The 22,469-nt window shown below is 59.0% G+C and overlaps 2 protein-coding genes across 2 annotated transcripts in view; one reads left to right on the top strand and one right to left on the bottom strand.

The window, feature by feature from the left end:
• The window catches only part of LOC140910938 (retinol dehydrogenase 13), a 41,475-nt gene extending 27,683 nt beyond the window's left edge, over positions 1-13,792 (top strand). Inside the window, exons 5-6 of the mRNA XM_073343128.1 lie at positions 9,701-9,807; positions 13,214-13,792. Of these exons, the coding sequence (XP_073199229.1) occupies positions 9,701-9,807; positions 13,214-13,408 (302 nt within the window). The 3' untranslated portion in view covers positions 13,409-13,792. The remainder of the gene's footprint in view (positions 1-9,700; positions 9,808-13,213) is intronic.
• LOC140910935 (uncharacterized) lies at positions 13,610-22,370 on the bottom strand. The gene is made up of 5 exons (XM_073343123.2): positions 22,332-22,370; positions 20,972-21,046; positions 17,398-17,555; positions 16,959-17,125; positions 13,610-16,184 (listed from the first exon to the last, which is right to left on the bottom strand). Exons 2-5 carry the CDS (start codon positions 21,040-21,042, stop codon positions 14,859-14,861), a joined length of 1,722 nt encoding a protein of 573 aa, XP_073199224.1. The 5' UTR covers positions 21,043-21,046; positions 22,332-22,370; the 3' UTR covers positions 13,610-14,858.
• Positions 22,371-22,469: the final 99 nt, after the last annotated feature.

The raw sequence follows: 22,469 nt of genomic DNA, 5'->3' as shown, positions 1-22,469 counted from the left end.
CCCGTGCTCCTTCAGCTCTTCCCCATGGTACTGGCCCTGGCAGCCGGCATGGCCACAATGGCGCTAAGGATTTGCAGTTTCTGATCCCCAGGCATTGTGCCCTGACTGGCATCTCTGCCCTCCCAGGCCTCTTTCAGTGCTGTGATTTTCTCCGTATCTCACAGTGCCTGATTCTCCCCTCATTTGGTGGTTTTGACCTGGGGCAGCTCCACTGATCCACACCAGTGTTAGTGAGAGGGGAACTGGGTCCATCTCCTCTTACAGCTTCACGGGCATGCCCGGAGCAGGTGAGAAACGCCCCATGTGTTCCCAGCTCTTCGGCGCTGTGAGCCCTAGCATTTCTCACCCAGCTGGGATCTGCTTTGGCTGCACTGAAATTCTGTTGCCTTGGGCCTTTCCATTGAGTCATTCGGTGTGGTGACTCCTTCCCGGGAGACAGCTGTCCCTGAGAACAAGCTGGGCATGATCTTTGCATCTTGTTCATTTCATCATGTCCTTATATCAGCCTTGCTTTCATCTGCAAACCTATCCCTCTGGCTTGGGCCTGCGTGACGCACAGTGCAGCCTCAAGGCCTGGCTCCTTGCCCCGGGGGGAGCTGTGATTACCTCTGGGTGCCCACGCTGTTCACGTGATCACATGTTAGATGGCAGAAAGTCTGTCTGATCATCCGTTCTCAGGGGCCTTTGTCACTCCAAGGCTGTCACTAACCCCCGCCCTCTCACCCTGCTGTTTAAGGCCCTTCCTGCCCCACTGTGAGCTGGCCCCTCGGTGGCAGACCTCATAGTAGCTCTCCAGGCCTACGTCCCCTGAAAGTTGGTCAGTGCCATTGGTTCCACATAGGGTGCACCTAGGGTGACCAGACAGCAAATATGAAAAATCGGGACGGGGGTGGGAGGGTAATAGGAGCCTATATACGAAAAAGACCCAAAAACCGGGACTGTCCCTATAAAATGGGGACATCTGGTCATGCTAACTGCACCTGAAGGCCACTCAGAGCCTGCAGTTGGTGCAGAATGTATTACACACTGCTTAGAATCATAGAATCATAGAATATCAGGGTTGGAAGGGACCCCAGAAGGTCATCTAGTCCAACCCCCTGCTCAAAGCAGGACCAATTCCCAGTTAAATCATCCCAGCCAGGGCTTTGTCAAGCCTGACCTTAAAAACCTCTAAGGAAGGAGATTCTACCACCTCCCTAGGTAACGCATTCCAGTGTTTCACCACCCTCTTAGTGAAAAAGTTTTTCCTAATATCCAATCTAAACCTCCCCCACTGCAACTTGAGACCATTACTCCTCGTTCTGTCATCTGCTACCATTGAGAACAGTCTAGAGCCATCCTCTTTGGAACCCCCTTTCAGGTAGTTGAAAGCAGCTATCAAATCCCCCCTCATTCTTCTCTTCTGCAGGCTAAACAATCCCAGCTCCCTCAGCCTCTCCTCATAACTCATGTGTTCCAGTCCCCTAATCATTTTTGTTGCCCTTCGCTGGACTCTCTCCAATTTATCCACATCCTTCTTGAAGTGTGGGGCCCAAAACTGGACACAGTACTCCAGATGAGGCCTCACCAATGTCGAATAGAGGGGAACGATCACGTCCCTCGATCTGCTCGCTATGCCCCTACTTATACATCCCAAAATGCCATTGGCCTTCTTGGCAACAAGGGCACACTGCTGACTCATATCCAGCTTCTCGTCCACTGTCACCCCTAGGTCCTTTTCTGCAGAACTGCTGCCTAGCCATTCGGTCCCTAGTCTGTAGCTGTGCATTGGGTTCTTCCGTCCTAAGTGCAGGACCCTGCACTTATCCTTATTGAACCTCATCAGATTCCTTTTGGCCCAATCTTCCAATTGGTCTAGGTCCTTCTGTATCCTATCCCTCCCCTCCAGCGTATCTACCACTCCACCCAGTTTAGTATCATCTGCAAATTTGCTGAGAGTGCAATCCACACCATCCTCCAGATCATTTATGAAGATATTGAATAAAACCGGCCCCAGGACCGACCCTTGGGGCACTCCACTTGATACCGGCTGCCAACTAGACATGGAGCCATTGATCACTACCCGTTGAGCCCGACAATCTAGCCAGCTTTCTACCCACCTTATAGTGCATTCATCCAGCCCATACTTCCTTAACTTGGTGACAAGAATACTATGGGAGACCGTGTCAAAAGCTTTGCTAAAGTCAAGAAACAATACATCCACTGCTTTCCCTTCATCCACAGAACCAGTAATCTCATCATAAAAGGTGATTAGATTAGTCAGGCATGACCTTCCCTTGGTGAATCCATGCTGGCTGTTCCTGATCACTTTCCTCTCATGCAAGTGCTTCAGGATTGATTCTTTGAGGACCTGCTCCATGATTTTTCCAGGAACTGAGGTGAGGCTGACTGGCCTGTAGTTCCCAGGATCTTCCTTCTTCCCTTTTTTAAAGATTGGCACTACATTAGCCTTTTTCCAGTCATCCGGGACTTCCCCGGTTCGCCACGAGTTTTCAAAGATAATGGCCAGTGGCTCTGCAATCACAGCCGCCAATTCCTTCAGCACTCTCGGATGCAACTCGTCCGGCCCCATGGACTTGTGCATGTCCAGCTTTTCTAAATAGTCCCTAACCGCCTCTATCTCCACAGAGGGCTGGCCATCTCTTCCGCATTTTGTGATGCCCAGCGCAGCAGTCTGAGAGCTGACCTTGTTAGTGAAAACAGAGGCAAAAAAAGCATTGAGTACATTAGCTTTTTCCACATCCTCTGTCACTAGGTTGCCTCCCTCATTCAGTAAGGGGCCCACACATTCCTTGGCTTTCTTCTTGTTGCCAACATACCTGAAGAAACCCTTCTTGTTACTCTTGACATCTCTGGCTAGCTGCAGCTCCAGGTGCGATTTGGCCCTCCTGATAACATTCCTACATGCCCGAGCAATATTTTTATACTCTTCCCTGGTCATATGTCCAACCTTCCACTTCTTGTAAGCTTCTTTTTTATGTTTAAGATCCGCTAGGATTTCACCATTAAGCCAAGTTGGTCGCCTGCCATATTTACTATTCTTTCGACTCATCGGGATGGTTTGTCCCTGTAACCTCAACAGGGATTCCTTGAAATACAGCCAGCTCTCCTGGACTCCTTTCCCCTTCAAGTTAGTCCCCCAGGGGATCCTGGCCATCCGTTCCCTGAGGGAGTCGAAGTCTGCTTTCCTGAAGTCCAAGGTCCGTATCCTGCTGCTTACCTTTGTTCCCTGCGTCAGGATCCTGAACTCAACCAACTCATGGTCACTGCCTCCCAGATTCCCATCCACTTTTGCTTCCCCCACTAATTCTACCCGGTTTGTGAGCAGCAGGTCAAGAAAAGCACCCCCCCTAGTTGGCTCCTCTAGCACTTGCGCCAGGAAATTGTCCCCTACGCTTTCCAAAAACTTCCTGGAGTTTGCTTCTCCCAGGGAGCAAGTGGGCCGTGTGATCTCCAGTGGCTCCCACTAGGTCTCTGGTCCTTGGTCTTGACCTGTAGGATCTGGCTACCAGGGAGTTTTTAAAAACGAAAAGGGATCCATCCAGGAAATGGAAGAAGGGGCATGTCACCAAGGAAGTTGTGATGATGCTGTCTGTGGGAGCCAGCTGAGGTCACTCAATTAGGGTGAACTGCAAATGCAACAGGGCAGACAAACCCCAAACGCTGGTGGATATTCCAATACTTAGATTTACTAAGCCAGCACAAAACGACTTCTGTAGTGCCTCCCTGGTTACTTAGAAGTCTAAACAACACAGTTCCCTTAAAGTATCCAGCCTCAGGCTTCCATCCAGACACGCATGTCAGATATGACGATGATTACTGAAAATCTTATCTCGTCATATAAAAGAAAAGGTTCTTCTGATCCCAAAGGACCAGCCACACATCCAGGTCAATATAAAACTTAGATCTTATTTCAAATACACTCTTATAGTCAATTCTTGTTAACTAAACTAAAATTTATTAAAAAAGAAAAGAAACTGAGTGTTGGTTAAAAGATCAATATACAGACAGATTTGAGTTCAGTTTCTTGAGGTCCAGATACATAGCAGAGATGAGCTTGTAGTTGCCAAAAAGTCCTTTTAGAAATAGTCCATAGGTTTTAGTCCAATGTCCATATTCAGGGTGACTCCAGCCAGTACCTGGGGATCTCAATCCTTGTGGCTTAAGGTTTCCCCCTCTTGAAACCCAGAGCAGATCTGAGATGAAGAAGGAACGTGTCCCAGGGTTTTTATACATTTCCTGCAGCCTTTTGGCCTGAGAAAACAATAGGCTTAACTTTCCTTCTCCCAAACATCACAGGATAATTTATCCATTAAACAGTTCAGATACCGGTTACCACAACCTTCAAAGAGACATATAGACAATGATACTATTTCACTCATGATTTCAACAATTTCCATCCCACCATCAACCTCAGCCTGGTCCAGTCCACACAAGAGATCCACTTCCTGGACACTACAGTGCTCATAAATAATGGTCACATAAACACCACCCTATACCGGAAACCTACTGACCGCTATTCCTACCTACATGCCTCCAGCTTTCACCCTGACCACACCACGTGATCCGTTGTCTACAGCCAAGCTCTGCGATACAACCGCATTTGCTCCAACCCCTCAGACAGAGACAAACACCTACAAGATCTCTATCAAGCATTCTTACAACTACAATACCCACCTGCTGAAGTGAAGAAACAGATTGACAGAGCCAGAAGAGTTCCCAGAAGTCACCTACTACAGGACAGGCCTAACAAAGAAAATAACAGAACGCCACTAGCCGTCACCTTCAGCCCCCAACTAAAACCCCTCCAGCGTGTTATTAAGGATCTACAACCTATCCTGAAGGACGACCCAACACTCACACAAATCTTGGGAGACAGGCCAGTCCTTGCCTACAGACAGCCCCCCAGCCTGAAGCAAATACTCACCAGCAACCACACACCACACAACAGAACCACTAACCCAGGAACCTATCCTTGCAACAAAGCCCGTTGCCAACTGTGCCCACATATCTATTCAGGGGACACCATCACAGGGCCTAATAACATCAGCCACACTATCAGAGGCTCGTTCACCTGCACATCCACCAATGTGATATATGCCATCATGTGCCAGCAATGCCCCTCTGCCATGTACATTCGTCAAACTGGACAGTCTCTACGTAAAAGAATAAATGGACACAAATCAGATGTCAAGAATTATAACATTCATAAACCAGTGGGAGAACACTTCAATCTCTCTGGTCACGTGATTACAGACATGAAAGTTGCGATATTACAACAAAAAAACTTCAAATCCAGACTCCAGCGAGAAACTGCTGAATTGGAATTCATTTGCAAATTGGATACAATTAACTTAGGCTTGAACAGAGACTGGGAGTGGCTAAGTCATTATGCAAGGTAACCTATTTCCCCTTGTTTTTTCCTACCCCCCCACCCCCCAGACGTCCTTGTTAAACCCTGGATTTGTGCTGGAAATGGCCCACCTTGATTATCATACACATTGTAAGGAGAGTGGTCACTTTAGATAAGCTATTACCAACAGGAGAGTGGGTTTGTGTGTGGGGGGGAGGGGGGGGGGGAGAAAACCTGGATTTGTGCTGGAAATGGCCCAACTTGATTATCATACACATTGTAAGGAGAGTGGTCACTTTAGATAAGCTATTACCAGCAGGAGAGTGGGGTGGGGGGAGGTATTTTTTCATGCTTTTTGTGTATAAAAAGATCTTCTACACTTTCCACAGTATGCATCCGATGAAGTAAGCTGTAGCTCACGAAAGCTTATGCTCAAATAAATTGGTTAGTCTCTAAGGTGCCACAAGTCCTCCTTTTCTTATCTCACTCAAGTATCTTCCTAAATATTAATACCCCTTTTTTGATCTTTGAATCAAAGCTTTAACACTAGAGAAGACTTGTTTGCTTACATCACAAGACCTGAGGAAACATCTACCCTTCTATCTCTAACCATGCCAGCTGCATTTCAAAGCTCTATTAATTTACATCTCTTCCTAACCTGTCTTTAAAGTTTGGCCATGGGTCATGTCAGTCTGTGAGTTAATTAACTCTTTCTGGCCCTGTGTCACCTTTCAATGAGATATTAAAAATTTTACACTCATAATGTCGCAGAAGGATACATGGGACAGCGTGAGCGTATAGGGACAGAATCAGGAAAGCCAAGGCAAGGAAGGCGTTACAACTGGCAAGGAAGGTTAGAGACAAGAAGGGGTTGTGCAAATACGTCACACAAAAAAGAAAGCACAAGGACGGAGTGGGTGCGCTGTTCAATGGAGAAGGTGAGCTGGTAACAGAAGATGATAGGAAGGCAGAGATGCTCAATGCCTACCTTGCGTCAGTCTGCTCACAAAAATGTCATCTGACCAGACAGCTAGTCAAGTTACCATAGGCAATAAAGGGGAAGGGATGCAGATCCGGAGAAGTAAAGAACCAGAGATCTTCTAACTAATTAGAATTCAAGTCAGCAGGGCTGGTGCCGTTCACGGCCGGGCACTGAAGGAATTGTCAGAAGAAATCTTGGCGCCACTGTCAATAATATTTACAAACTGATGGATGACAGGAGAGGTTCTGGAAGACTGGAGAAGGGCTGAGGTGGTGCCCATCTTTAAAAGGGGGAAAACGGAGGAGTCAGGGAACTATTGACCAGTTAGCCTGTCCTCCATACCTGGGAAGCTACGACAGCCATGTATAAAACATTCCATTTGCAAATACCTGGAGGATGAAGGGGTGATCACCAGCAGCCACCATGGATTTACCAAGAACAAATCATGCCAAACCAGCTAGATTTCCTTCTCTGACGGGGTAACTGATTTGGTGGATGGGGAAAAGGTGGTGGACATAATATACCTGGCTATTAAGGCTTTTGGCACAGTTCCACATGACATTCTAATAAGTAAGCTGGAGAAATGTGGGCTCAGCAGAGCTACCATTAGGTGGATACATAATTGGCTAAACAACCACAAACAAAGAGTAACTATTAATGGAATGATGTCAGATTAGAGGAAGGTCTCAAGTGGGGTTCCACAGGGATCTGTTCTGGGTCCAATGTTATTTAACATCTTTATTAATGACGTGGCTGTAAGTATAGAGAGCACACTGATCCAGTTTGCAGATGATACAAAGCTGGGGAGGTTGAAGACACTTTGGAGGCTAGAGCTAAAATCCAGAGAGATCTTGATAAATTGGAGAACTGGGCTATAGACAACAACATGAAATTCAGCAAAGACAAATGTGAGGTGCTACACCTAGGGAAGAAAAAACAAATGCACAAATACAGAATGGGGCAGAACTGGCTTGGCAGCAGCACGGCTGAGAAGGATCTGGGAGTCGAGGGGGGTCACAACCTCCACAGCAATGCGATGCTGTTGCAGAAAAAGCAAATGCTTAGGTTGCATTAACAGAGGCCTCGCATGCCAGTCGCAGGAGGTGACAGCAACGCTCTACTTGGCGCTGGGCAGGCCTCAGCTGAGGTTCTGGTCACCAATGTCCAGAAAGGCTGTATAGAAACTGGAAAGGGGCGAGCAACAAAGATGATCAAAGGGATGACTGCAACACAAGCCCTATGAGCAAAGGCTGAAGAAATGGGTATGTCTGTTTGGAAAAGAGGAGATTAACAGGGGACATGACAGTGGACTTCAGGTACTTGAAAGACTCCAGCCCAGCAGATTTAGATTAAATCTCAGGACAAACTTCCTCACTGTAAGAACAGGAGGACAATGGAACAGACGGCTGGGGAGGTCGTGGAATCTCCTGCACGGGAGGGTTCCAAAAGGAGGCTGGAGCCGTCTGTCTGGGATGGGTCAGACACCGCACATCTTGGCAGGGAGTTAGACTAGATGACCCCTGCAGTCCCTTCTAACTCTATGGTTCTCTGAGCTCGTCTCCCCTCCCCCATGATACCACAGTAGTCACCACCTGCAAGGTGCCCCCTGCTTTAACCTGTCTCGGTATCTGAGCTGGCCTGACCATCAGTTACTGACAAACCCTTTGTGCCTGTGTAACACCGGCAGACCCCAGTCGCCGGCGGGCGGGATTGAACCTGGGACCGCTGGAGCTTAGTGCAGGAACCTCTGCTGCAGGAGCTAAAAGCCACCTGGCTGTTGAGAGACTCATGTTCTCTCTCTCTTTAAGTGGTCTTGGTGCCACTAGTGAGGACAGAACTCCACACCCCGGAAGTGTGGGGGTTACACCTGCAGAGGTCAGGCTGCCCTGGCGTATCTCGGGCTCTTCCTGAATGCTGAGTTCAGCAAAACTCAAACTTCAGAAACCCGGGATACAGAGGCCACGGGGCCCTGGCTGCTTTACCCCACAAGCCTTTCCCAACCGAGTCTGTGCCCTTCTGAGCACACCATGCTTGTCAGGCGGCAGGCTGGGGCCTGGCCTAGGACAAGGTGCCCTTGTGGTGAGCGATCACCTGGGGGGCGAGCTGCCACTGCTCCGGGCAGCAGGGTTGGAAGCCAAGCACCCCAGAACCACTCTGGGGAAGCAGAGCCATCGGCAGCCGAGCTTGGGGGGCCAGAACGGCCCGGAGACGCCTCAATGCCTATGAGAGAGACGCAGCTCCTTTCCCCATGGCACTCCCCGCGCAGGGCTGGATGGTCTCTACTCCACTGAAGTGATTTCCCCCTGTCCCGGAAGGCCTAATCCAGAAACCATGTAGGCTGCCTGGATATCTCCCCTCCACCCCCCAGGCATGGCTCCCCCCAGCCTGCTCCCTCTGCCCACTGCTGTAGCCACTGGATGCCACCAGCTGCCCTGCCTCAGGGTTTCAGTCACTGGCATGGCACCGTGGGGACACAGCAGGGCCGACGTCCCAGTGGGGTGTAGGCAGCGGGGGGCGCTGATGGCCCTTTGGCAGAGGCTCCTGTGCCCCACAGCGTCTCCGAGGGAAGGACGGGCCAGCTGGGGTGCAGCTGTGGGCGTTCCCAGCCTGCCTCACCCTGGAAGCGTGAGAATCCCTTGAGAAGGAGCTGGGATAGCTCTTGCCTCATCTGTGCCAAACCCAGGCCCTGCCCAGTCTCTTTGCTGCCAGACAGGCCACGGCACCTGGGGCTTCTGAGTCACTCGTCCGCCTGGGCCTGTTTTATTAGCGTAAAAGAAAGCGTTCAACCCCCAGAGACTCCGAGCTGCGTCGCCAGGCTGCCCGGCCAAGTGCCCCGCGGAAGGGCTGCTCCTGCCCAGCCCTGCAGGTCTCGTGCTCGTGCCACCTGGCTGGCATGCAGAGCTGCATCCCGGCCCCGAGGGACCCCCTGCAGGTCTCGTGCTCCCCCGAACCCAGCTGTCTCTGTTCCCCAGGGCTTTCTGCTGGGGAGGTGCTGCCGGAGCCTGCCCTCAGCTCCTTCCTAGATCCTAATTACCCCCCCACCCATCATCATGTGAGGCCTGGTCACCTGACCCAACGAGCACCGGGGAGGCAGGTAGTTGGGCACAAGTGGGGCTCAGTCCAGCTCCTCGGGAAGGGGCAGGCCCCCCTGTGGCAGGTGTCCTCCCAGGCAGGGGAAAGCACGTGGGAGTGTCCGGGCTGCACCTGCTTGAGGAATAAACAGGCTCCCGGCTCTAGATCCGCGAGTACAAAACTCACCCCCGCCCCTCAGGGCTCCGGGGGTCTGACTATAAGGCCCTGCCGATGTGCTGCCCCCCGGCGTGGTTCCCAGAGCCCACGCAGTGACTGACTTTGCTCCTCCGCAGGGGTAACGGCCAATTCCCTCAACCCCGGCATCGTGAAGACACAAATCATGCGCCACTTCAACTGGCTGGTTCGCCTGCTATTCAGCATCGCCGGCATCTTCTTAATGGTGCGTGCAATGGCGGGGCAGTGGGGGGCCCAGGATGGACTCTCCCCAAAGCCCAGAAGTGTGTGGGGCCTGGAGGGCATAGGCTGCTCTGGCAGATGGCAATGGCCCTCCGGGATGGGGGCAGCATAGGGCCAGCGAGTGAATAGAGCAGACCCTCGGGGGGCAGGGCACAAGTGTCCAGTTGGCTCTGTTGTTGGCTGACTTACAGCGGGGTCCCCAAAAGCTCGGTCCGCACCTTGCCTCCGGAAGGTCTGACCCTGGGGTCTAGCTCAGTGGGGCTGGCTGAGGGTCCAGGCAGCTGCGGTCAGAGTGGGGAGCTTCTGGCACACAGGCTCTGAGTGCCAGGGTGCTGCAGGAAGGGAGTCACACCGGGAGGTGGGGGCATTTCCGGGGTCCCTCAGGAGCATCCCCGAGCAAACGCCACGGAGAGAGTAAACCCGGGGGAGTAGCAGCAGCCATAGAGGGAGGCTTTACCCTAATTCCCACCTCCAGGGCACGTCACCCTCTGCACGGAGCAGGACTGAGCCAAGTCCCCTTGGGGGGGTATTCGAACCCTCCCACCATTAAGGAGCCCTCCTCTCCTCCATGCCCAGGGGACATGACTGGGCCTCAGTGCTTGAGCCCGAAGAGACCAGAGAACCTGGCCCCTGCTGCCCTGGCCAGAGCTGCCATGGAGGCGAGGCCAGGACCTAAGTTCCCTCGAAGCTGCCCGGCCGCACAGCGGGCTATCCAGGGCCACGCAGCCGGGGAGAGGCGCCTCTCCCCGGCCCCGGAGCTGCTGCGGCGAGAGGGGGCTGGGGGGAGTCCCGTCTCCCCGCTGCAGCCCCGGGGCAGCCTGCACCCCAAATCCTCATCCCTGGCTCCACCCCAGAGCCCGCATCCCCAGCTGGAGCTCTCACCCCCCGCACCCCAACTCTCTGCCCCAGCCCTGAGCCCCCTTCCCACACCCTGAACCCCTCATCCCTGGCCCCACCCGAGCCCTCACCCCCACCCCCAACCCTCTGCCCCAGCCCTGAGCCCCCTCCCACACTCTGAACCCCTCGGCCCCACCCCAGAGCCCGCACCTCCAGCCAGAGCCATCACCCCCCAACACCCCAACCCCCTGCCCCTATCCTCAGCCCCACCCCCTCCACACATCAGCTCCACATTGGTGCACATAGCAAAATTCACTCCGCACATGGATGGAAAAAGTTAGAGGGCACATTGGCCAGGACTGCAGTGGGATGGCTGGGTGGGGGTCCGGCTAGACGACAGAGAAGGCTGCTTTTAAAACGGAGTTAGCTACGGGCCTTGGGGCCCCTAATGCCTAGTGTAGACACAGCCCAACCCCGCAGGGTACAGTGCAGCCAACTAACACAACTGCCTGGACCTGGGTGCAGGGACTTTGTCCCCCGGCTGGAGCGCGCCCCACTGTCTAGCGGGTGCCCCCTGCTCGAGGACAGGCAGCATGGCAAGGAGATAGCACCCCTCCCAGCGGGTGACCCCAGCACTGAGAGCTGGGGGCCTCCCGGGGAGCACTCTGGGCTGCTCTGCTTCCCTTGGGGTCTGCCGGCTGCTGTTCCCCCCCCAGGCCAGGCCAGGCCCACCTATTCCCTGCGCCTCACCCACCCCCTATCTACTGCCCCCCTCGCCCCGACCCCCACCTATTGCCTGCCCCTCGCCTACCCCCACCTACTGCCCCCCTTACCCATCCCCCCACCTACTTCCCCTCTCGCCCACCCCCCACCTACTGCCCCCCTTGTCCCCACCCCACCACCTATTCCTTGCGCCTCGCCCACCCCACCTACTGCCCCCCTCCCACCACCTATTCCCTACCCCTCGCCCACCCCCCACCTACTGCCCCCCTCCCACCACCTATTCCCTACCCCTCGCCCACCCCCCACCTACTGCCCCCCTCCCACCACCTATTCCCTACCCCTCGCCCACCCCCCACCTACTGCCCCCCTTGTCCCCACCCCACCACCTATTCCTTGCGCCTCGCCCACCCCACCTACTGCCCCCCTCCCACCACCTATTCCCTACCCCTCGCCCACACTCCACCTACTGCCCCTCTCGCCCCCACCCCCACCTATTGCCTGCCCCTCGCCGACCCCACCTACTGCCCCCCTCCCACCACCTATTCCCTACCCCTCGCCCACCCCCCACCTACTGCCCCCCTCCCACCACCCCCACCTATTGCCTGCCCCTCGCCCACCCCACCTACTGCCCCCCTTACCCCCACCCCACCACCTATTCCCTACCCCTCGCCCACCCCACCTACTGCCCCCCTCCCACCACCTATTCCCTACCCCTCGCCCACCCCCCACCTACTGCCCCCCTCCCACCACCTATTCCCTACCCCTCGCCCACCCCCACCTACTGCCCCCCTCCCACCACCTATTCCCTACCCCTCGCCCACACTCCACCTACTGCCCCTCTCGCCCCCACCCCCACCTATTGCCTGCCCCTCGCCGACCCCACCTACTGCCCCCCTCCCACCACCTATTCCCTACCCCTCGCCCACCCCCACCTACTGCCCCTCTCGCCCCCACCCCCACCTATTGCCTGCCCCTCGCCCACCCCACCTACTGCCCCCCTTACCCCCACCCCACCACCTATTCCTTGCGCCTCACCCACCCCACCTACTGCCCCCCTCCCACCACCTATTCCCTACCCCTCGCCCACCCCACCTACTGCCCCCCTCCCACCACCTATTCCCTACCCCTCGCCCACCCCCCACCTACTGCCCCCCTCCCACCACCTATTCCCTACCCCTCGCCCACCCCCACCTACTGCCCCTCTCGCCCCCACCCCCACCTATTGCCTGCCCCTCGCCCACCCCACCTACTGCCCCCCTTACCCCCACCCCACCACCTATTCCCTGCACCTCACCCACCCCCCATCTACTGCCCCCCTCGCCCCGACCCCCACCTAATGCGCCTCTCGCCCCCACCCCCACCTATTGCCTGCCCTTCGCCCACACCTCACCTACTGCCCCTCTCGTCCCCACCCCCACCTATTCCCTGCCCCTCGCCCACACCCCCACCGACTGCCCCCCGCTCCCACCCCCCACCTACTGCCCCCCTCGCCCCCACCCCACCTATTCCCTGCCCCTCACCCACACCCCACCTACTGCCCCTCTCGCCCCCACCCCCACCTATTCCCTGCCCCTCCCCCTGCCCCCCCACCCCAGGGCCCAGCCCCCCATACTGTGCCTCGCCCCGCTGTCCCTCCCTCCCTGCTGCGGGGCCCTGGTCCCACTCACTGCTCCCCGTCTCTGCAGTTGTGGGGCTGCGATGGCATCAAAGCCTCGGTGGGGGGCTTGAGCTCTGCCCCTCTGGTGCTGCCAGGTGGGGTTTGCGTAGTGCTGGGGGGCTGGTGGGGTGGGGAGCTGCTGCTGAGACTGTTTAACCCCCCTTTTCTCCAGTCTGCCAAGGAGGGAGCAGCCAGCACCATTTACTGCGCCGTCTCGGAGGAGGTCGCGGGTGTCACGGGGAAGTACTTCGACAGCGACTGCAGGCTGATGCTGCCCTCTGCGGCTGCCCGCGACCCGGGCCTGGCCCGCAAGCTGTGGGAAGAGTCGGAGCGACGGACGGGCCTCGCTGAGAGCAGGGGCATGTGAGCCATGGAGCCCGTCGCCCCTGCCCTGCAGCACCCGGCTACTCCCGCGGGAGCTGGGACCCCGGGCGAGCAGGAGGGGAGATGGGGTCGCGGGGGCTCGCGCGGAAGCCAGGAAGGTGGGAATTAGCTGAGCCATTGCAAGGTAGGGATGCCAACTTTCTACTCGCACAGAACCAAACACCCCTTGCCCCACTCCCTGCCCCTTCTCCGAGCCCTCCCACGCCCCCGTCACTCGCACTCCCATCCTCACTCACTCACTCACTCACTCACTTTCACCAGGCTGGCTTAGTGGGTTGGGGTGCGGGCTCTGGGGTGAGGCTGCGGGGTTTGGGGTGCAGGAGAGTGCTCCAGGCTAGGATTGGGGGTTTGGCAGGTGGGAGGGAGATCAGGGCTGGGGCAGGGGGTTGGGGCTTGGCCTCTGGCTGGGGGTTCAGACTCTGGGGTGGGGCTGGGGATGAGGGGTTTGGGATGCAGGAGGGTGATCAGGGCTGGGGCATGGGGTTGGGGCATGGGAGGGCGTTGGGGTGTAGGCTCCGGGCAGTGCTTACCTCAAGCAGCTCCCGAAAGCAGTGGCATGTCCCCCCCTCCAGCTCCTACACAGAGGCCCAGCCAGGAGGCTCTGGCGCTGCCCTGTGCACAGGCACCGCCCCCGCAGTTCCCACTGGCTCCGGTTCTTGACCAATGGGAGCTGCGGAGCCGGCGCTTCGGGAGCCAGAGAGCCAAGGAGCCAGAGAGGGGACATACTGCTGCTTCCGGGAGCCGCGTGGAGCCATGGCAGGCAGGGAGCCTGCCTTAGCCCCGCTGTGCCGCCGACCAGTCTTTGAACGGCCCAGTCAGTGGTGCTGACCGGAGTTGCCAGGGTCCCTTTCAGTTGAAAACCGGGCACCTGGCAACCCTATTGCAAGGGCCCACTGCCTCCGTGCTGCTGAGTGCCATCTCCCCAACCCGTCCTGCTGCCTGTGGCAGCCCTGCCCATTATCTGGGGCACAGTTCAGAAATAACCTTGGCAGGGCAGGGCCTGTCTACACTACCCCTGCTCCTCCCCTGCTTGGAGGAGCCTCTACAGCGCAGCTGCTGATGTGGGGAGGGCCAAGTCATTCAGCAGCCTCCTCAGAGACCATGCCCGTGACCCGGCAGCATACAGGGCAGGCCTGGCATTGGGCCCAGCTGGGCCCTTCACTCGCCTTCTCCCCAATGCCCCCCGCAAAGGGGCCCTTGCTGCCAAGGGGCTGAGCCAAGGGACCTCCCTGTTCAAGGCTGTGCAGATGAACGCGCAGTCCTGGGGAGGGTGACAGAAGCTCGCTCGCAGGTGCTTTTCCCCCCGTGTTCGCTCTGCTTTATTAAATACAGCTCTCTGGTGCCTGCGAGTGGTGTGGGCTCCTTCCTGCGGCACGGGGCCTCCCCTTCCGGCGTCAAGGTAGAGGGCAGCGTGGCGGGCGAGGCAGGACACCTCACTGCCAAGCAATGTCTAGCTCCAGCCTCTCCTTCCTGACGGTGCGGAGCAGCTGGTCGTAGTCCCGGCGGTGGATGGCTGGGCAGCCGGCTAGGTTCAGGGAGCTGAGCCCATTGTCCAGGGCCAGCAGGCAGTGCAGGGTCGGGCTGGACACCTGGCTCTCGGCCAGCGACAGCTCTCGCAGATTGCAGAGGGCAGCGCCGGGGGCTGCCAGCACCTTCTGGAAGACGCCATCCAGGGAGAAAGGGATGCTGAGCAGGGCCACGGTCTCCAGGCTGGGGGAGCGGCTGAGTAGGGAGGCCAGGCTCGACCGCAGGACAGTGGCATGCTGGGAAGGGAGAGGCCCACACGAGCCGGCCAGGCCCAAGCTGAAGTGCCGGAGCTTGGGGAAGGGGTGGTGGAGCAGGTCTAGCTCCCAGTCCTGCAGCTCCACGGCAGGCTCCCCGTTGGGCACAGCGTCGGCCGGCCGCACGGGCCCCGCGGGCGCGCTCAGGTGGCTGCTGAAGGCAGTGAGGTTGGGGCAGCAGTTCAGCAGGGTGCAGAAGGAAAACTCGTCACCGTAGAAGAAGCCGTGGAGGGAGAGGGACTGCAGCTGGGCTCCCAGGCCCTGAGCCACAGGAAGCATCTCTGCCAGCCCCCGCCCCTGGTGCCCCGTGCAGTGCACGGCAAGCTGGGTGAGGCGGCTCCAGGCCAGGCGGTCCCAGCTGGCGCCAGGGCCGTCGCTGAGCGACACGGTCGCCTCCGCCATCTCTGGGCACACGGAGCAGAACGTGGCGAGGAAGGGCTCCTCCACCTCCTCCACCCGCCTGAGCGGCAGCGTGAGCCAGGAGTCGCCCGCAGCTGCCTGGGCACCCTGCCTGCGCCGGGCCAGCTCCTCCAGCGAGGGGAATCCCGGCAAGCCCTGCGTGCCACCGAACTGCTGAGTGTGAATGAGACACAGGGCCTCCCTGAGGTGGCTGGTGGCCAGGAACTCCAGGCTGGGCAGAGCCAGCAGCACAAAGGCCAGGGCTCTGACCAAGTCCTGGCTGTGGTCCTCGGGCTCCATCCCCTGGGCCAGCAGCACCCGCAGTGCGGGGCAGCACAGGGCGCTCTCGGTCTGATCATAGGCCAGGTGCAGCAGGGAGTCTGGCGTCACCTTCTGGCAGTGCGAGACGTCCAGCTCCCGCAGGCGCCGGCAGCAGGAGCCCACGGCTGCCAGCACCTGCGTGTTGGCCTGCGTCTCCGCCAGGCCCAGCTTGGTCAGACGCGGCAGGCCTTCCAGCAGGTCCACCAGCGCAGCTGTCGGGACCCGGCTGCAGCCGTTGAGGTCCAGGGAGGACAAGTTCTGCAACAGGAACCAGGGAGATAGACCAGGTGCTTCCCTCGGGGGGAGGTTAATGGCTGGGGGGCGTCAACGGGCTCGTCCATTAGCTCCAGGACACAGGCAGGGGTTGGAGGAGCTTCTCCCCTCCCGCCCAGCTGCCCCAGGCAGGGCCCCACTCTTGCGGTGGAGAGGAGACCTGTCCAGTCCTGGCTTCTCACCTGACCCTGGGGAGGGGCAGCAGGCCAGTGCTGTGCAGGAGCCAGGCAGACACTCCCCGGCATCCCTCCGCGCCCCCTGTCTATTTACACTGGGAGCTCTGGGCTGGGAGCCCATCTGCCCACCACACCCACTCCCCATGCTGCTAGGTGAACCGCTGGGGTTTGGGGTATGGGCTCAGGGCTGGGACAGAGGGTTGGGGTGCGCGGGGGGGGGCTGGGGATGAGGGGTTTGGGGTGCAAGCTTCCCCAGGGCTGTGGTGGGGAGAGATGACTCCCCCCAGACCCCTGTTGCTGCAGCAGCTTGGGGAGAGGTCCCTCTCCTTGCTGCGCAGCCGCGCAACTTAGGGGGAACTTAGCCTCTTCCCCGCTCTCACCAGCAGACATCATTCCGCTCCCACAGCCAGGGGCAGACTCCAGGAGTCCTGAATCCTAGTCCTCAGCTCTGACCACTGCACCCCACCTCTTCCTAGAGCTGGGGAGAGAACCCAGGAGTTCATCCGCTCAGACCCCTTCCCTCCTCATTTCCTGGTCCGGAGGTGGCTCTGGTGTCCCAGAAGGCGGCTGGGGCTCCGCTTACCTTGCACCGCACTGTGACCAGCTGGGTGATGGCGTTGCTGACCAGGCCCGGGCAGGAGCGCAGGCTCAGCGCCGTCAGGTGGGGCACGAGCAGCAGATGGAGCGCGGCCCGCGTCAGGCGCCGACTCTCACCCAGTAACTGGAGCAGGTCCTGGACCAAGCAGCCGGCTGTGTGGGAGACAGCGTGCTAATCAGCCGCCCTGAGCACGGGGCTGTGCTGGCAGAGGGGCTGCCCATGGCGGGCAGGGGGGCGTCTGCGTTGTGAAATGGCAAGGTCAGGAAGTCAGCGCTGCAGCGTGTTTCCTCCCGGCTGTGCCCATGTGGTCCCCTGCTCTCCCGGGTGCTAGTCAGAGCCACACTGCGAGGCCCCGCAGGACAGGGCCAGGAGATGCTCTGGGATGGGAGGGTGGTGGGGGCAGAGGGACAGGCCTGCCTCTCACCCAGCTCGTTGAAGGGCCCCATGACGTAGCGGAACTGGAACTCGTCGAGGTAGTTCTCGCTGTAATCCTTCACCCACACACCCTGCATGTGCCTGGCCACGTTGCCAAGGCACAAGCTGCTCAGTGGTGCTACGCCTTTCTTCCTGGGCATCTGGTTGCTGGGGGGAAGCAGAGAAGGGGTTCAGAGGGGAGAAGCAACAACCCCAGCTCTGCCTGCCCTTTCTGCACCTGCCAGCCAAGGAGCTCACAGCACCAGCCCACAGAGACTGAAGCCACACAGGGAGGGTCAGGGACTGATGGGGAAAGGGACTCATGCAGCAACTCAGCGGCAGGGTCAGAAATAGAACTCAGGAGTCCTGGTCCCCAGTCCATGTGCCTCAGCCACATGACTATCCTGCCTCCTCTCAGGGAGGTCTCCGGGTTGAAGTCCACCAGGGCATGCCAGGAAGGCAGCATGCACAGCCCAGGGGCATGGCGCAGAGCCCTCTGTGGGGCAGCCCACTGCCTGGCACTAACTGGGTCAAGAGGGAGCTGGACTAGTCTGCTGGGAGGTTCCACTTCTGCCCTGGACTAGCCCCAGGGCGCTCTTCCTGCATGTCTTCCATGCCTCTCTCCCTCACACTGCCCTGGTTTCTTTCTTGCCCTGCACCAGGTGCTCTCCCGTCTCCTCTAGATTTTCTTTCTCTTCTCCCTCAAATCTCTCTGCTGCCCCCTCGTTCCTACATTGCCAGCCATCTCGCCCACGCCCCTGCCACTCTGGGCAGATTATTCCTTGGCTGTCTGCTAGCAGGGTTCTTGGGTCTGCTTCGGAAGCCACTGGGACTGATCCGGGTCCCACTGCACTTAACAGGAGATGGTGGGCTTAAGCCTGCCCAAAGCTAAAGGCCTGTCCTTCGATCGAGGGCAGGGGCAGGCAGTGGACCCAGGCCACAAGTAAATACTGGGGACAACTAATGAAAAAACTGGAATGGGCATGAAGGTCAAAGGTTAAAAATCAGGGAGTCAGAGGGGGTCACCCAGCAGAGAGCCCCTGCCAGTGCCCGCTGCTCCTCAAAGGTGTCGGTGGACGCTGCCCAGAGAACCTTTGCTTAGTGGCGTGACTGTGCAGAGCAGAAACAGGCCCTACAGTCACCTCCAGCTTTATCTTCCTGGGACGGGGGATGGCCATCCTGGCCAGCACCAGGAGGAGGAGGTCCCACAACTTTGTGGGGCCATGGATAGGAAGGAAGAGGGGGTGAATTAGGAGGGGCGGGAGAAGTGGGGCCAGAATCTCAGGAAGAGGTTGGGAAGGAGCTGGAAGAGGGGCTGCAACCTGGTGCACCCTCCACGGACACACGCCAGGGTCTCCCTCTAGCTGCACAAGGAACAGATGTCAGGGGAGTGAGGAGCGGTGCCAGGTATGTGACCATGCTCAGAGCTCCACGGAGGAGCTGCCAGCTGATCTCCCCGAGCAGACTGTAGAACTAGAATGGCTCAGACCGGCCCACCGGCCCTTCCTTGCCCTCCTCAGCTGGCAGCAGGTTGTGGTGGGACACAAGGGCAAGGAAGGTTTCAGAGGAGCACTCGTGTTAGTCTGTATTCACAAAAAGAAAAGGAGGACTTGTGGCACCTTGCTCAAATAAATTGGTTAGTCTCCAAGGGCAAGGAAGTGGCTGGTCTGAGGCAGTGTGTAGGGATGTTTCCTGGGTGCGGCGCAGAGATGGATCATTTGGGGGCGTGCGGGGGCGGCTTGCAGGGTGGGGCCTGGCCTGACGAGAAGGCCAGGGGAGAGGGGTGGGCAGGGAGCACCCTCCTGCAGGACCTGCTCAAGGAAAGCGAGAGAAGCAGGAGGCAAGGCTGCCCGCTCCTCCTGTTGCACAGCACAGCAGGGTGGACAGCCCCATCCACCGGCCAAGCGCCCCAGGGTCCAGCCAGTCCCTCGGAGCCAGGGGGCCTGACCCCTGCCAGAGACAGGAAACTGGACTGGAAGGAAACCCCTGGGCTGATGTGCTATCCCAGTGCTTGTGTTCCATCCCCTGTACCTCTGGCTCTGGCAGCAGGCTTGCTCTCTCTGGCATGCATGCACCTCCCCACCCCCGGAGGCCCCCCAAGCTCTGCCATAGGGGCTGGCTCTAGGGGGGCTCCTGCTGCACCCCCTGGCTGGAAGCGGTTTCCATCACATGCAGGGTTTACAGCTGGGTCCAGCGGCTCTCAGCCCCCCTGCTGTACACATTGTTGCAGCCCCCTGTGCCCAGCCTTTGTTTCTCTCGCTGTTTGCAGGGTGGTTGGAGCTTGTCTCTTTCACCACCGGAAGCTGGTCCCATACAAGGTATGATCGCACCCGCCATGGTTTTCAGGGACCGTTTCCCTGTCCATTCCCTGCACACTGGATTTCACACATGGTGGGGACAGAGGCCTCCAGGGAGAGCGGGAGGTTTGGCTGAACCCCCGCTGGAGGTCTGGAAGCTGCCCCTGGGTTTTATTCCCGCGAGGGGGGTCTCACCTTTAATTTGTCATTACTCCATTTTAACAATCCCATCTACATCCCCACCTCCTGCAGCTTCCTCCCGGTTCTGACCCACCCTTGTCCAGCCCTTCTCGGTTCCCACCATCCCACCTCAGCTTACGAAAGAGTGACAGACGGAGGCTGCCAGAGACAGGATCCCAGGGACCGCAGCACAGGGCAGGGGGGAACACGGGCTGGATCCCTTTACCCCGAAAGACACCACAATTTCAAAGTGACAGCCCCTTACCAGCAGCAACTCCACCCCACCTGAGCCCTCGCCAACAGCTGGGCTCCTGCCTGCTTCCTGTCCCGGTGGCCTGGCTGGCCCCACCTACCCGAGGGAGGGGAGAGAAAGTTTCCTCGCCTGGCCTCCAGCGGGTTAAAGAGGCACAGACAGCATCCCGATGCAGTGAGCTGTAGCTCATGAAAGCTTATGCTCTAATAAATTGGTTAGTCTCTAATGTGCCACAAGTCCTCCTGTTCTTTTTGCGGATACAGACTAACACGGCTGCTCCTCTGGAACCTGTCAGGCAGCATGTTGTAGCCGAGCAGGCCCAGGGTATCAGAGGGACAAGGTGCGGGAGGGAATGGCTGTTATCGGACCAACTTCTGCTGGGGAGAGAGACGAGCTTTGGAGCCTCACGAGCTCTTCTTCGGGTCTGGGAAATGTACTGTGAGTGTCCCAGCTACATACCAGACCCGACCGATAGTGCAGCATAGGGAGTTAGCCCACGTTCAAAGGGACCATTCAAGACCATGCCCCTGTAGCTAGAGGACAAAATGGAGGGCTAGTGGCTTACACGCTGTAGTAATTTAAGACCATGATTTTGAGTGTCTGACTACGTTAGGAATGTACGTGCCCAGGCTGCTCTTCCGAGAGGGGCAGGTTCCTTTGAGGATGAGGCCTGACAGGTCAGATAAGGAGCGATTGCTTTGTGAAAAGTGTTTGCTTGACACTAAAAATCAGCTGGAAAGCATAGGAGAAGGAACTACGGGGGTGTCTGCGTGGAGGGCGGCAGCACCCTGGCTGGAAGCGGTTTCCATCACATGCAGGGTTTACAGTTGGGTTCATAAAAAGAAAAGGAGTACTTGTGGGTTCTCAGCACCCCCGTACACAGTGTCCCAGCGTTCAGGCTGGAAAGCAAACGAAAGCTGCGCATAACCCTGGAAGACAGAAATCGCATTGGGATGGGCAGCAACCTGCCAACAGACTGGGGGCACCCAGACACTTGGTGCTGCAACCCCACCTACACCTGCCCCCTAGTGCCAGCCCCCCCCGCAATCCCCCACACCTGCCCCCTGGTGCCAGCCCCCCCCCGCAACCCCCCTACACCTGCCCCCTGGTGCCAGCCCCCCCCGCAACCCCCCCTACACCTGCCCCCTGGCGCCAGCCCCTCCGCAACCCCCCCACACCTGCCCCCTGGCGCCAGCCCCCCCCGCAACCCCCCCTACACCTGCCCCCTGGTGCCAGCCCCCCCCCGCAACCCCCCCACACCTACCCCCTGGTGCCAGCTCCCCCCCCGCAACCTCCCCCACACCTGCCCCCTGGTGCCAGCTCCCCCCGCAACCCCCCTACACCTGCCCCCTGGTGCCAGCTGCCCCCCCGCAACCCCCCCTACACCTGCCCCCTGGTGCCAGCTCCCCCCGCAACCCCCCTACACCTGCCCCCTGGTGCCAGCTCCCCCCGCAACCCCCCTACACCTGCCCCCTGGTGCCAGCTGCCCCCCGCAACCCCCCCTACACCTGCCCCCTGGTGCCAGCTCCCCCCCCGCAACCCCCCTACACCTGCCCCCTGGTGCCAGCCCCCCCCGCAACCCCCCCTACACCTGCCCCCTGGTGCCAGCCCCCCCCGCAACCCCCCCACACCTGCCCCCTGGTGAAAGCTCCCCCCCCGCAACCCCCCCTACACCTGCCCCCTGGTGCCAGCCCCCCCCCGCAACCTCCCCCACACCTGCCCCCTGGTGCCAGCCCCCCCCCGCAACCTCCCCCACACCTGCCCCCTGGTGCCAGCCCCCCCCGCAGCCCCCCCACACCTGCCCCCTGGTGCCAGCCCCTCCCGCAACTCCCCACACCTGCCCCCTGGTGCCAGGCCCCCCCGCAACCCCCCCACACCTGCCCCCTGGTGCCAGGCCCCCCCGCAACCCCCCCACACCTGCCCCTCCCGCAACCCCCCCACACCTGCCCCCTGGTGCCAGGCCCCCCCGCAGCCCCCCCACACCTGCCCCCTGGTGCCAGCCCCCCCCCGCAGCCCCCCCACACCTGCCCCCTGGTGCCAGCCCCTCCCGCAACTCCCCACACCTGCCCCCTGGTGCCAGGCCCCCCCGCAACCCCCCCCCACCTGCCCCCTGGTGCCAGCTCCCCCGCAACTCCCCACACCTGCCCCCTGGTGTCAGCCCCCCCGCACCGAGTCCCGAACGATCAGCCCCTCCCCTCAAGCTAGTGCACCCACCGGTCCCTCGCTCTCGCGCGCCTACCCTTATGCCCCCGCCCCTCCATGCTCTAGGCTCCGCCCCCTATGTCCCCTTGCCCTTGCCGTAGAGTGATCTCGCACCCCGCGTCTCCCTGGCCTCAGCGTCCTACTGCGCCT

This window comes from Lepidochelys kempii, chromosome 4 (assembly GCF_965140285.1).
Source record: "Lepidochelys kempii isolate rLepKem1 chromosome 4, rLepKem1.hap1, whole genome shotgun sequence".
NCBI lineage: Eukaryota > Metazoa > Chordata > Testudines > Cheloniidae > Lepidochelys > Lepidochelys kempii.
The sequence above is the reverse complement of the archived record's forward strand: the minus strand, read 5'-3'. Positions and strand labels throughout refer to the sequence as shown.

Excerpts from the sequence above, each read along its gene's own strand:
- LOC140910935 (XM_073343123.2), bottom strand. The coding sequence starts at position 21,042 with ATGCGCAGCTTTCGTTTGCTTTCCAGCCTGAACGCTGGGACACTGTGT. Across the intron at positions 17,556-20,971 it reads GGGGTGCTGAGAACCCACAA|CAACCAGATGCCCAGGAAGA; the intron begins GTACTCCTTTTC and ends GCTTCCCCCCAG. Across the intron at positions 17,126-17,397 it reads GGGGCCCTTCAACGAGCTGG|CCGGCTGCTTGGTCCAGGAC; the intron begins GTGAGAGGCAGG and ends TCTCCCACACAG.